At 37.6% G+C, this 12,711-nt stretch overlaps 1 protein-coding gene across 1 annotated transcript in view; it reads left to right on the top strand.

Moving 5' to 3' along the window:
- Positions 1-2,155: 2,155 nt before the first annotated feature.
- Positions 2,156-12,711, top strand: part of ARMC3 (armadillo repeat containing 3) — a gene marked incomplete at its 5' end in the record, with an annotated part of 83,107 nt that continues 72,551 nt past the window's right edge. Inside the window, 2 exons of the mRNA XM_019633941.1 lie at positions 2,156-2,273; positions 7,170-7,295. Coding sequence (XP_019489486.1) covers positions 2,156-2,273; positions 7,170-7,295 — 244 coding nt within the window. The remainder of the gene's footprint in view (positions 2,274-7,169; positions 7,296-12,711) is intronic.

Below are 12,711 nucleotides of genomic sequence, written 5' to 3'. Positions count from 1 at the left end.
AAGGTCTTATCTAGTGTGTGTGAGGAATGCCAAGAAGGTTGGTATGACAAGATTAGTAATCAAGGAACAGGAGGTGGGTGATAAAGGAGGTGGGATGGTGATGATTGTGTAGTGCCTTTTATGTTAAGGAGGGTAGACTTTTTTTCCTAATGTGCCAAAAGGGGAACCCACGCGAAGGTTAAAAGCAGATGTGATTTATATTTAAAACAAACAAAAAATGAGATCATTTCGCTATGATGTGAAAGAAGAGTGAAAACTGGAAGACCAGTGTGGAGGCTAGGACCAGGTGGTAACCATAGAGAAGGTGAGAAATGACCAGAATGAGGACACATGTTGAAGGGAGAGTTGACAGGATTTGCTGATGGATTGTATGTGGCTTGTGAGAAGGAGAGGAGTTGAGATGTTTCAAGGTTTTTGGCCTGATCAACTGAGTAAAGGATAGTATAACATGCTGAAGTAGACACGTGAAACAAAGAAACAGTGCAGTGCGTTAAGTGCTATTATAGAGAAATTCAGAGGAATATAGCTGTGAGAAAGAAAAGAAATCCCAAGGATATTTAACACCCAAACTACCGTGAACAAAAAACAACAGAGATCTAAGAGATATAATCCAACTCCCTAATTTTTCAGATTAAAAAAGAGGTGATCAGTAAGCCACATTTGTCACCCAGATGACTCTACGTCCTCTGGCATTCTGGGTCTACCCTTTAATACCTAAATAAAATGGTTCTCAAGCTTCAATCCCCATATGCTTTCAGAAGTCCTCCCTTAAAATTTCTATTGATTCCCACGTCCTCATGCGCTCTTGGTCAGTGTAGTCGCCAGTGTACTAGACATTGCTTTGGGCTCTGCTAGAGGTCATTTCTTCTTACTGTCATGTCACTAGAAACCCACAAGTGCCAGAAGCCTGGCGCATATGGCAGACTTTTACTGAAGATTTAGCTCTCCAAAAAGAGTCGAAGAGGCTTGGGAACTAATGACATGACTTTTTTTTTTTTTAACTCTTACAGCTTCTAGTATAGAGTTAGACATACACAAATAACAGCTTTAATTTGGATGTTAGATAACACTGTTCTAAAATCCAACATTCATTTCCCCTACAAGGGCAGTTTTTATCCCAGCTGTGTCCTTCAGGTCATTGCTCACTGTCTTCTCTATCTTCTAGGTTCTTCTAACCTCACACAATTATTCAGAGTAATCTATCTCTTCACCCTCTACCTACAAATGAACATCAATTTTTGTTGTATCTCAAAACACAATAAGATGTCCATTTAGGAAGAGCCAACACAAAAAAATCAGTTAAAGCTTTGAAATTTTTTTTTTTTTTTTCTTTAACATAGGCAGAAATCCCTCCTCTACCAGTCTCTGGAAGTAGAAGAAAAATAGTGTAATGATTTATTTTCTCCTGAGCCAAAGAAAAGTCCATAGAGACCGTGAATTTATTGTTCGTTTCAGCTACACATAAATTCAGAAGATCGCATAGCAGGACACAGGTCTTAAGAGTCCTATACTTTTTCTTTACACCATATTACCATTTCCTGGTTCCAAATTTTATCCAATTGTACATTTCGTTATATGCTGTTTCCTATTGCTTTTTAGTTATTTCATATATGTACTTCTTGCTTCCCCAGAAAAATATAGTGATCCGAAAGTAGGTACTGGTTTTTGTCAGGACATCTAATATATACAAGGATTCTTGTGTATTGACTAAGAATTATACTAATGTGTTATTTAATGAGCATCTATTATATGCCAGGCAATATGCTGAGTGCTTTATGTAGATGATCTCTAATTCTCTCCTTAATCCTTTGAGAAACATATTATTATAACCCATTACACAGATAAAACAACTGAAATCCTAGCAGTTTAAGTAACTTGTTTGATTCCACATGGCTGAATGGAGAGACTAAATCTGCTAGATTCCAAAAACAATTTGTTCTTTCTGCTATACCCCAGGAATTCCAAAGCCGCCAATGTTGAGCACTGCCTCTGTATCAGTAATGGTTTTTAAATAACTTTACAATGCCCTTTCTGGGTAGCAACCACATCCTTTCTGTAAGATTGTGTTCTTTTTAAGTCTCAAGACACCATTCATTTTTTTATGTGTATTTTAAAAGTCAAACGTGAACCTGATATTTTTCTCTCCACATTTCAGTTTGATCCATTAACAATTGAAAGCAAAAAAGCAGCAACTGTGGTGTTAATGCTTAATTCTCCAGAAGAAGAAATTTTAGCCAAAGCATGTGAAGCCATTTATAGATTTGCTTTAAAAGGTTTGGATTTTTTCAGTTTACCTTTCTATTTCATTAGTTACCTAAAATATTTACTACATAAGGGACACTTTTCTCCCTAGTCTTTAACTTACTTCCCGTCACATGAATTCTTTCAGACAACCAGAATATCATTTAATGCATTACCTGAAAGTAATATATCTCCCTAAATGCCTAACTTAATATTAAAGAGTATTTTCATCATTGGGTAGAAGAGACATTTTGAAGGTTTTATTGTAGTTTAAAAAATTGTAAATGTCACAGGAACTGAAAGAGCTCCCAGTGGTCAAAGCTGGAACAACCTGAGCAACAAAATAAATAAAGTACTATTGGATTATAACCCAAAGTAGAAAATAAATATCCCTGAGTCTATACAGAAAAAAAAATGATTGAGTAAGTAAATAAATGGGAGGGAAAGGACAAATCTCCCATGCCGAAAAATTCCAGATAACTTATGGAGATACTCTGCCCTCCAGGAGGCGGAATGTAATTTCTTTGGGTGTGTGGGCTGTGTGTAGTGACTTCTTTCCAAAGAGTACAATATGGAAACAGGGGGAAAGAATGTTTACAGTGGAGAAACCAACCAGACAGAACTACTGCAGCTGGGTGATCAAAATCAATATCAACAGTGATAAGTCATGTTGATAATATGTGTCCTTGATGTGATATAATGAAAATGGCACTTTACTTCTATGTTATTTTCCCCCAAAACCCATAACCCCAGTCTAATTATGATTTTTAAAAAAATCAAATTCCAATTCAGGGACATTCTACAAATACCCAGCCAGTACTCAACACTGTCACCATCACAAAAAGGAAAGCGTGGGCAACTCTCACAGCCAAGAGGAGCTAAGGATGCATGCTGGCTAAATGTCATGGCGCGTCTTGGGTAGGATGCTGGAACTGAAAAGGAACATAGACTAAAACTGAATAAACTATTGAATAAAATCTGAGTAAACTATTGATTTTAATTAATAATAATGTATTGGTATCGGCTCATTAGTTGCAACAAATGTACCTACTAATATAAAAAATGAATAACGGGAAACTTGGTGTGGGATATGTGGGAACTCCCTGTACTATCTTTGCAAATTTTCTGTGAAAGTAAAAGTGTTGTAAAAAATAAAGCTTAATACAGCATTGTAAATGTTACAAATTAGATTTTATTGAAAGATTTATTCATAGAGGATGTACAAACATAAAAGATGGTTATGTTTTAGTTCATTCCAAACGGTGATAAAATTCGGTTTTTATTATACTGTATAACATTTTAATTGGGACTATTTGAAGAGTTTAGTGTAACTTGGTATTTATAACAAAGCCTTTTAAACTAAGGAGTAATTTGATTTTAAATAAATTATTCTTCAAACATGGCTTTGGGACTTGCATGAGAGAACAACAAATCACTCAATTAGCAAATAGTAAAATACTCACCTTGCTATGTCACTCTAGTCGTCATTGGGAATCCAGATAAAAGCCAGAGTGGCTCTAAAAGGTATGGTTCATTAGATTATGTAGAATTCTAGATCTATTTTCAAGGAGACATTGGGTCATTCATCTGTGGTAGCCTAAGTCTCATTCAGCCTTATAGAGTCATCAAATGTTATCTGTCTGTCATGTGTACCTAATACATATCATATTTTAATACAACATGAGGTAAATAAATAGGTAGGCATGTATTTTATGTGAAATCAATACAGAAATTATTGTAAGTCTGGTGTTTTATACCAGCAGTATTTTCTGAAATCATTTTTTAAGCTAACTGATGGGACTTTGCCTTCTGGCCAAGATAGAGTAAGGGGCCCGATTTACACCCCTGACTAAAACAACCAATAAAATAGACAAAATACATAAAGTAGCAATTGGCTAAACACTGACTATTAGGCAGTGAAGGACAGTGAGGATTTAGAGGCAGGAAACAAAGGAAATAAATCCTATGACTGCCCCAGATAATTGATTTCAGAGAGTTTCCAGGCCACAACATAAGAAGGGGTATCCTGTGGAGAGCCTGGTAGACTCTCTGAGTTGAGAAGACAAACCTGAGAGTCCAGGGAGACAAAGACAGCAAGAGTTTTCAGGACAAACTAAAAGAGAGGAAAGAATTGCATTGAGAGAGAACTCAGGAGATCTGTGTAGGGTCCCACTCAAGTATTTGGCTGAATATAAATCAACATGTACATATAAGAGAACTATTTGAAGTCAGACAAAGCACCAAATAGGATTAATAGCAACAGTGTCTGATTGATGCTCACACAGGGACAGAAGTAGTGCTTGTTCTCATCAGCCAGATTGAAAAACTTCAAGATTCATGGACCAGTGTGCAGAGTTCACAGAGGGAGGGGTCTTGCTTCAGTATTTAGAAGTAATTGGCCCTAGATTGAGCACTGTTCTGGTACTACCTAACAAATACTAAAAGCAAGATCTGAAAGGATCAAACCATTTCCAGATAATTTAATTGTGTCCCAGAACAAATTTCTAGACTACAGAAATATCCATTGCCCAAGTAGGTAAAATTCACAATGCCTGACATCCAATAAAAAAAATTACCAGGCATGAAAAGAAGCAGAAAATACAACCTGTAATGAGGATATAAATCAGTAAGTAAAGCAAAAGTGACCCCCAATATATGTGTGACTGAAGTCCCTGAAAAAGGGAGAGAAGGACAAAAAAAGTATTTGAAGAAATCATGGCCAAAAATTCCCCCAGCTTGATGAAATCTCCAAGCCACAGATCCAAGAAACTCATTAAAACCCAAGCACAATGAATATGAAAATAACTACACCTAGGAACATCATAATCAAATTGCCTGAAACCAGTGATAAAGAGAAAATCTTAAAAATAGCCAGGAAAAAAAAATGTTACTTTGAGAAGAACAATGAGTAGATTGGTGGAGAGGGATTATCACTTTGTGAAGGGTATAAATGTCTAACTATTACATTCTTTTGTATACCTGAAACAAAAAACAAAAGAATGACAACAGATTTATCATCACAAATGATGCAGGCAAGAATTCAGTAATGTCTTCAAAGCACTGAAAGAGAAATAAAAACTTTCAACCTGGAGAAATAGAAACTTAGCAAAAATATTTTTCAGAAATATGTCTTTTTCAGACATTCAAAAACTGAAGCAGTTCATTGCAAGCAGACCCACATTGCTAATTATGGTACAGAAGGTAGTTCAGGCAAAAGAAAATTTATGCCAGATGGAAATATGGATCTACATAAAAGAATAAAGATAGAATACTAGAAATGGTAACATATAAGGGTTTTTTCTTATTTAAATCACTTAAAAAGCAAATTGGTTATTTTCAAACAAATATAATATTCATATATTTGCAGTTGAAAGCATATGCATAAGTAAGATATATGATAACAACAGCACTAAGATAGAAAAGGGGAAATGGAAACATACTATTATAACGTTCTTTCTTATACTATAAGTGAAGTGGTATACTACCACTTGAAAGTAGGCTGTGATTAGTTAAGGATGCATACTATAGACTAATACAACCAGTAAAATAACAAAATGAAGAATATCAAATAATCCAACAAAGGAAAAATATTCAGTTTATACAAAAGAAGGCAAAAATAAAGAAAAAGAAAACAAAGAATAATGGGACATATAAAAACAAATGACAAGATGGTAGATTTAAACCTAATCATATCAATAATCAAATTAAGTTGTAAATGGTCTAAGTATCTCAATTAGTAGGGATAGAGTGTTATATTAGATAAAAAGCCAGACCAAACTACATGCCGCCATCAAGCAATACACTTAGAATAGAATGACACAAAGTACTTGAAAGTAGAAAGATGAAAAAAATATCCTATGATAGCACTAATCGAAAGAAAGATGGAATGGTTGTATTAATATCAGAAAAATTGAGAAAAGAATAGTACCAGAGATAAAGTCATTTTATAATGATAAAGGGATCAACGAATCAAGAGGCTATGAAAAATCCTAAATAGTTATATACTAAATGTCAGACCTTCAAAATGCATGAAGCTAAAAATGCGAGGAAAAAAAGATATCCACGATTATATCGATAGTTGGGATTTTGATATCCTCCCCCTCAATAAATGAAAGAACAAGTAAATAATAAATCTGTAAGGGTCAAAAAGATTTGAACAGCAATATAAATTAATTTAACCTAATTGATATTTATAGAAAACTCCAAAAACAGCAAAACATACATTCTTTTCAAGTGCATAGACAACATTTTTCAAAATAGACCATATTTTGGGCCATAAAACAAGCCTTAATAAATTTAGAAGAATTCCAGTTACACAAAATATATGTCATACCACAATAGAAGTCAATTAAAAATTAATCACAAAGAACTCTGGACCTCTACTCTGAACTCTAATTAGCATTAGATAGTTAGAAAGTAAATAGTACACTCCTATGCATGTTAATTAATTTTATAATTAATTATGTCAATTATGTCATCACATGACTGGCACTGTGCTAGGCACTGAGGATATGAGAGAATAGAACAAAAAGGTTATCTGTCCTCATGGCAAGTTAAGTTACAACAGAGTAGGCAAACAATGCTTGGAGGTGGGTAAGAGGTGTGAAAAAAATAAAGCAGGATAAAGAGAGATAAGGAGGACTTAAAGGTGATGATAACATTAGACAGAGTGGTCAGGAGAACCCTCAGGAAGTACAGGCTGAGAAGTGAATGACAAGGGGAAGCCAGCTTTGTAAACAGGGGTTGTGGGTGGGAGCAGCAAACGTCCAGGATACCTGTGCTCTGACGTTTATTCTGAGAGAAATAGGTGTGGAAGCAAAGAGGAATGTGAAAGGCAGATGGCAAATAAGAAACTGGAATGACACAAACAAGAGTTGAAGTGAAATTGATGGTATCCATGCATGATTTTATTTCATCTGTGATGACAGGTGAGGAAAATAAAGCAACCCTCCTTGAACTGGGAGCTGTGGAACCATTAACTAAGCTGCTCACCCATGAAGACAAAATTGTAAAAAGAAATGCTACTATGATATTTGGAATCCTGTCTTCTAATAGTAAGTATCAACTTTTAAAAATAAGCGAATAACCTCATGTAATGCCTTATCCTTCTTTTACATTTAATGTTCAGGGATTTGTTTTAATTTTATTTAAACTGACTTTAATGTTAATAAAAAAGTTAAATGAGTATAATGGAACAAGTGTATGATTTCATATTTTAAGGGATTTTTTAAAATATAAAAATATGGACAAAAACTCTCAAAGTTGGTAATATATTACGTTCCAGTCTTAAGAGTTAGGAGAGCAATCATTATCTCTTAACATTAAAACAGTTTTTTTCTTGAGTTAGTATAATGTAATTTTCCTGGCTATATGTAAGTTACACTTCATATGTATTTCATAGTGAAGGAAGCCAGGGTAAAGAGTTTGGATACATTTATTTTTTGAAGCTGCAAGCTATATTTTGCCAGAAATAAATTTAGACACATATTTACTCCTTAAGTCAGACCTATTGCTGGTTTGAATATTTTCATATATTTAATAGGGTGGAATAATAATATTAGTTAAAATAGGCTGTTATGTCTATTAAAGTATCAGTTTGAAGAAAACCATGCCAATAAAGGATGTGTTTTCCATTTGTAAGTCACTTTCATGCTATAATGGTAGGCTTTCTGAGTTAGCCAACAAAAATTTTATATTTTATGATAAAAAATGATTTTCTTGGTGGAGACTGAATTCTAAGATAAAACTCAGGCTGCAAGGAATAATCAGGTCTCTATCATGGTACGTGGCTAAAATCATCATATTTGCTTCCTTCACCATAGTTTCAGCAAAAATGCAAGCACAGGTTGCTCCCCCAATGTTGCCTCCCCTTCACTTCACTTTCCCTGGACCCTGTGTGAGGTAGCGCCATCTCCTTATTCCGTGGTTTCCAGCAGAACCTGAGGTTTTAGTGTCTTAGGAGACAGTTATGAGTGGGGGATGGGAAGGAAAGGGGATGGGGTGTTTTGTGCCGGTACAACCTCAGTTGCAGAGATGGCTCAAACAGCACTTCCGGTGTCAGGGAAGACGGGACTCTGTCGGGGTTGTTTGTGGAAGGGGTTTTGGTGGCAACTGCAAGAGCTCTAATGGTGGCTGTGCTGTAATACGGGGGCCCTGGGAGTATTTCTCGGGGAGACAGCGGGATGAGGACAGTCATGACGGAGTGGTTGTTCCACCAGTCTGGATTATGGTAACGTTAGTGAACACCTACATAGCACTTACAATGTGCCAGGCACTGTTCTACACGCTGGTTTATGTATGAAATTATTTAATGAGGTTGGTGCTATTATTTTTTCCTTTACATTTGAGGCAGCTGAGGCCCAGAGAAGTTAAATAAGGTAGCAATCACTTGTGTTGTGGGGCCTTCACAAGTGTATCTCAGGGGTTGCCTGTATAACAAACTCTGATGTATTGAAGTGCTGTATTGAATGCATTTATAACCAAAAAAGGGGAAATTAAACATTTTTTATGTTTTATTCTGTTTACACACCACAGAATTTGAGAACCAGAGGTGTTTTGTAACACCTCTTACACAACTGCTCATTTTAATAATAGGAAAGATCCCTAAAGGATTAGGCTCCGCGCCCAAAATCATACAGGTGGTTCGTACCAGAACTGAGATTAGAGCTAGAATTGGAAATTTACTCTCTGACTTATAGTTTAGTAGCCTTTCTATTCACCAAATCTTTTACGATTCTTCACATTAGAGTGCATCTAAGTCAGGTTCTCTATCTAAATGATTCTGGGGGTGAATGCATCTCATTTGGAAAGGAGAGTTATAATTTCCCGTTTACACTTATATTTTCTAATTTAGTGTCTAGCTCTCTATGATTTTTTTCTGCTTAATTTTGTTCTTAATTTCTATTATTCATTTTATTTCATATTCTCATTCTTGCAGTATTGTGTGGAGTCCATAATCTGTGACCTTTATAATCTCCAAATAGTTTGCAAAATTCTTCTGAGCGGGTTTATAAATTGAATTTCATGAGCTTCTAAAGGAGTCTGTGGCCCCCAAATATTAATAATCACTGTTCCATTTGGATGCTAACTGAGATGGCTCGCTTAGACCTGTCACACCACACTCTATAAACTGGCCCAGCTGAGCTGTGACTAGTGCTAGGACCAATGCAGTCTGCAACTACAAAGCTTAACAATGGAAAGAGCATGGCTGCCTTTGAGGTCTCCACTGAATGCTTGAGTCTCAAGTATGCCGAATGAACTCCTAAGAGCTTTCTTTTGATTCCATGAAGCGGGTGGGGAAGAAAAAAAAGAAACAAACCATTATCGGGATTAACTGAACTGATTTTCTATTTGCAGTATCTGATGACATGGATAAAACACATGGCATCCTCAACTGCTTGTGAAGTTCTTTTTTTGTTAAAAGAGCCAACCCGTTAACAGCTATTGCTTCACTTTTCACACATGTCCATGGAAACTTGGAATAAGAAATGAGCAACTAGTCATTTGATCTAAATGAAAAGTAATGTTTCCAGAATAATCTATAAATAAATGTACCTCTGAAGCTGCACAGTTAAATTGTCATCTTTGGGCAATCTTAGAATAACTGCTGCTGCTTCAGAAATTTATATCTTCATATGGTTTTCATGCACTCGATAATATCATTACATTCGTAGTGGATGAACCAACAGGATGTTCCAAGAGAATGCCGGGTGTTGAAAAATTGCTCTGAGAGCCATCTTTTCCCTTTGCAGTTGCAAGTAAATTATTACTGCTGCTTCTTCCTTTTTTTTTCTGGAGTGGTTGAATGATGTGCCTATGCTAAACCTGCATCATTCAAGACAGGCACTTAAATTACTTTGTTAAACCTTTTTATCAAAATGGTGCTGCTGTCTTCTTTGACCGGCCAGTTTGTATTTTGTTCCACGAGGCCATATAACAGAGACTCATTTAATGACGTCGGTTAAAGAGAGTTCATCAGGATCCTTGTGAGAAGTAAGTAGTCTTCGAAGCCCAGACTTTACATTACTTAAGGCAATCTGAAGAGTGCTTACCATCATAGGAAAAGGTTGATATAAAAACTATGCAAGGTCAAGAATAAATTAGATGGTCAATAATATACAACCACAAAATTGTGAATAGGTACGCAATGAAAACAGCTTGCATGGAGGTACTCCAGGAAGCTAGGCGCTGGCAGTTCTGAAACAAGCTAACACTGTAGGTGTCGCACTGTTTAGCCAGAACATGTTCATGTGGCCCAACAACAAGTTGGAGTGTCTATTCATTAGCCATATCTGAGAGTGTTCTCTATTGAGAAGGAAGGGGACAGAGATCAATAATGTGTTTAAAGTGGTGGAAGCAGCAGCTTATTCATCATTTCTGCTGATTTAACCTCAAGAGAAGAAAGATTCTTTGAAGAATGTGGTGTCAAAAAGCACAATAACAAACGATCAGGTGCCACCAATTTGTACAAGCTGCCAGTGTATCTGAATCATCCACTGAGCCATAAGGAAATGCTTTAGTGGGTAGCGCTTCTCGATCTGTTGTTGAAAGGATTTGGGCTAAACTCATATCCAGAAGGGAATTTCATGGCACAGAGAATCCTCTGTGAAAACTTTTAACTTGTCTGAGCAGACCAAGGCATGGTGTTACATACAGATGCAGCAGGTAGCCTCTCCCCAGCGGAGCAGAGAAGTAAGGGGGGCAGAAGATTACACAGAGCGTGAATCTTCTTAGCTTATGGTCAGGGTTGCAGCACAAGCTTTGAAGTATATGGAAGGCTGCTTTGTATACTAAATGGAGAATGCACTTAGCGATCTAAAAGTCGAGTGGCTCAGTTGGTTAAGAGTTGGCTTAAGAGCATGAGCTCTGAGCAACAGGGCTGCTGGTTCTATTCCCACATAGGTTAGTGATGCTGTGCCCGGGCTGAGCTGCCGCTGAGCTGCCAACAGGTGGCAGGATGGCTCAGCTGGTGTAACAACAAGATTGCCTGTTCATGGTGAGCTACACCTGCCCACAACTAAGACTGAACTCGGCACCTTGAGCTGAGCTGCCACCTGGATGGCTCAGTGGATACAGCGTGTGCTCTGAACAACAAGGCTGCCAGTTTGACTCCTGCATGGGATGGTGCCTATGCCCACCCGCAACTAAGATTGTAACACACACCTTGAGCTTAGAGGCCACAAGCTGCCAACGGGAAGCCAGATGGCGACTGGCACCCCCCACAATGAAGATTGAAGAACAACAACTTGGCTGGTCCCCCTCCCCAATTTCCCAACACTATTCCCCTCCCCAATTCCCCAATTAAAAAAATAATAAATAAATAAATAAAAGCCAAGGAATATTTTTCTTCAAGCATGTAGAAAGAGGAGGCTTTGGTATGGTTTTCCCAGCAATACACACTGGCCTCATAAGAGTGAAGAGAAAATACCAACACACTCTTCCAGAGGGTGCACATCTGTACAGCTCACCAGAACACTTGGAAGGATCTAAGTATTATGCCAAGGCTATGATTTCTTAACCTGCGGAGATAATGTATTTTCTAAAATGAGTTTCAACTGTAAAATGATGTCCTCCATGGGACACAACACTTCCCAGAAGCTCGATTATTCTCTTGTACGTCAAGCCTATTCACATACATATAGCTGGCTGTAATTTTGCTGTCCCTCTTTGTGCCATTTTAAACAGAAACAGGTTGACGAACAGCCGCATCCCTGAATGCCACAGGAAAAGGTGTCCAGTACAAGGCAAGAATATCCAGCGGTTAATGAGGAAGAATTCATCCAGCAACCTCTGCTTCGTTTGCTGCAAAATGAACGTATAAAAAATTCTGGGGGCCAGCCGAGTGGTGCGTTGGTTAAGAGTTGGCTTGGGACACCAGCTCTGAGCAGCAGGGCCCTGGTTCAGATCCCACATGAGGGCTAGTGACGCTGCGCCCTCTACAGCTAAGATGGTGACCAACAGCTTGACCTGGAGCTGGGCTGCTGTGAGTCGCTGGTGACGACATAGATTGCAGCCCCTGCTGCAGTGGGCTGCCATGAGCTACCATGAGTGGCTGGCAGCCAGCGTGAGTTGCGTGAGCCGCTGTGAGTGGCTGTCCAATGGCTGGCAAGTGAATGCCTCACCCGGGAAGAGTGCAATGATAATACCAACATAGGACAGTGAAGCGATGTCCTCCACAACTAGACTGAAGAACAAAAGGACAGCAACTTGTCTGTTCCCCTTCCCCGATTCCCCAACGTTGTTCCCCTTCCCCAATTTCCCAATAAAATCTTTGAAAAAAAATTTCTGGTAATGCTAATTTTGGCTTACAGACAAAGGTAATTGACCAAGAAGAGAAATTGCAAAACTAAAGTGGCAGCTATGCTTTATTTCTCAGAAAAAGAGAGTTAGGATAGCAAAAAGGAAGCAGGGTCATACCTGTCTAGCCTTAATTAGAATCATATAAATAATACAAAAGTGAACTTTAAAAAA

This window comes from Hipposideros armiger, unplaced genomic scaffold (assembly GCF_001890085.2).
Source record: "Hipposideros armiger isolate ML-2016 unplaced genomic scaffold, ASM189008v1 scaffold_1446, whole genome shotgun sequence".
NCBI classification, from domain to species: Eukaryota; Metazoa; Chordata; class Mammalia; order Chiroptera; family Hipposideridae; genus Hipposideros; species Hipposideros armiger.
The sequence above is the reverse complement of the archived record's forward strand: the minus strand, read 5'-3'. Positions and strand labels throughout refer to the sequence as shown.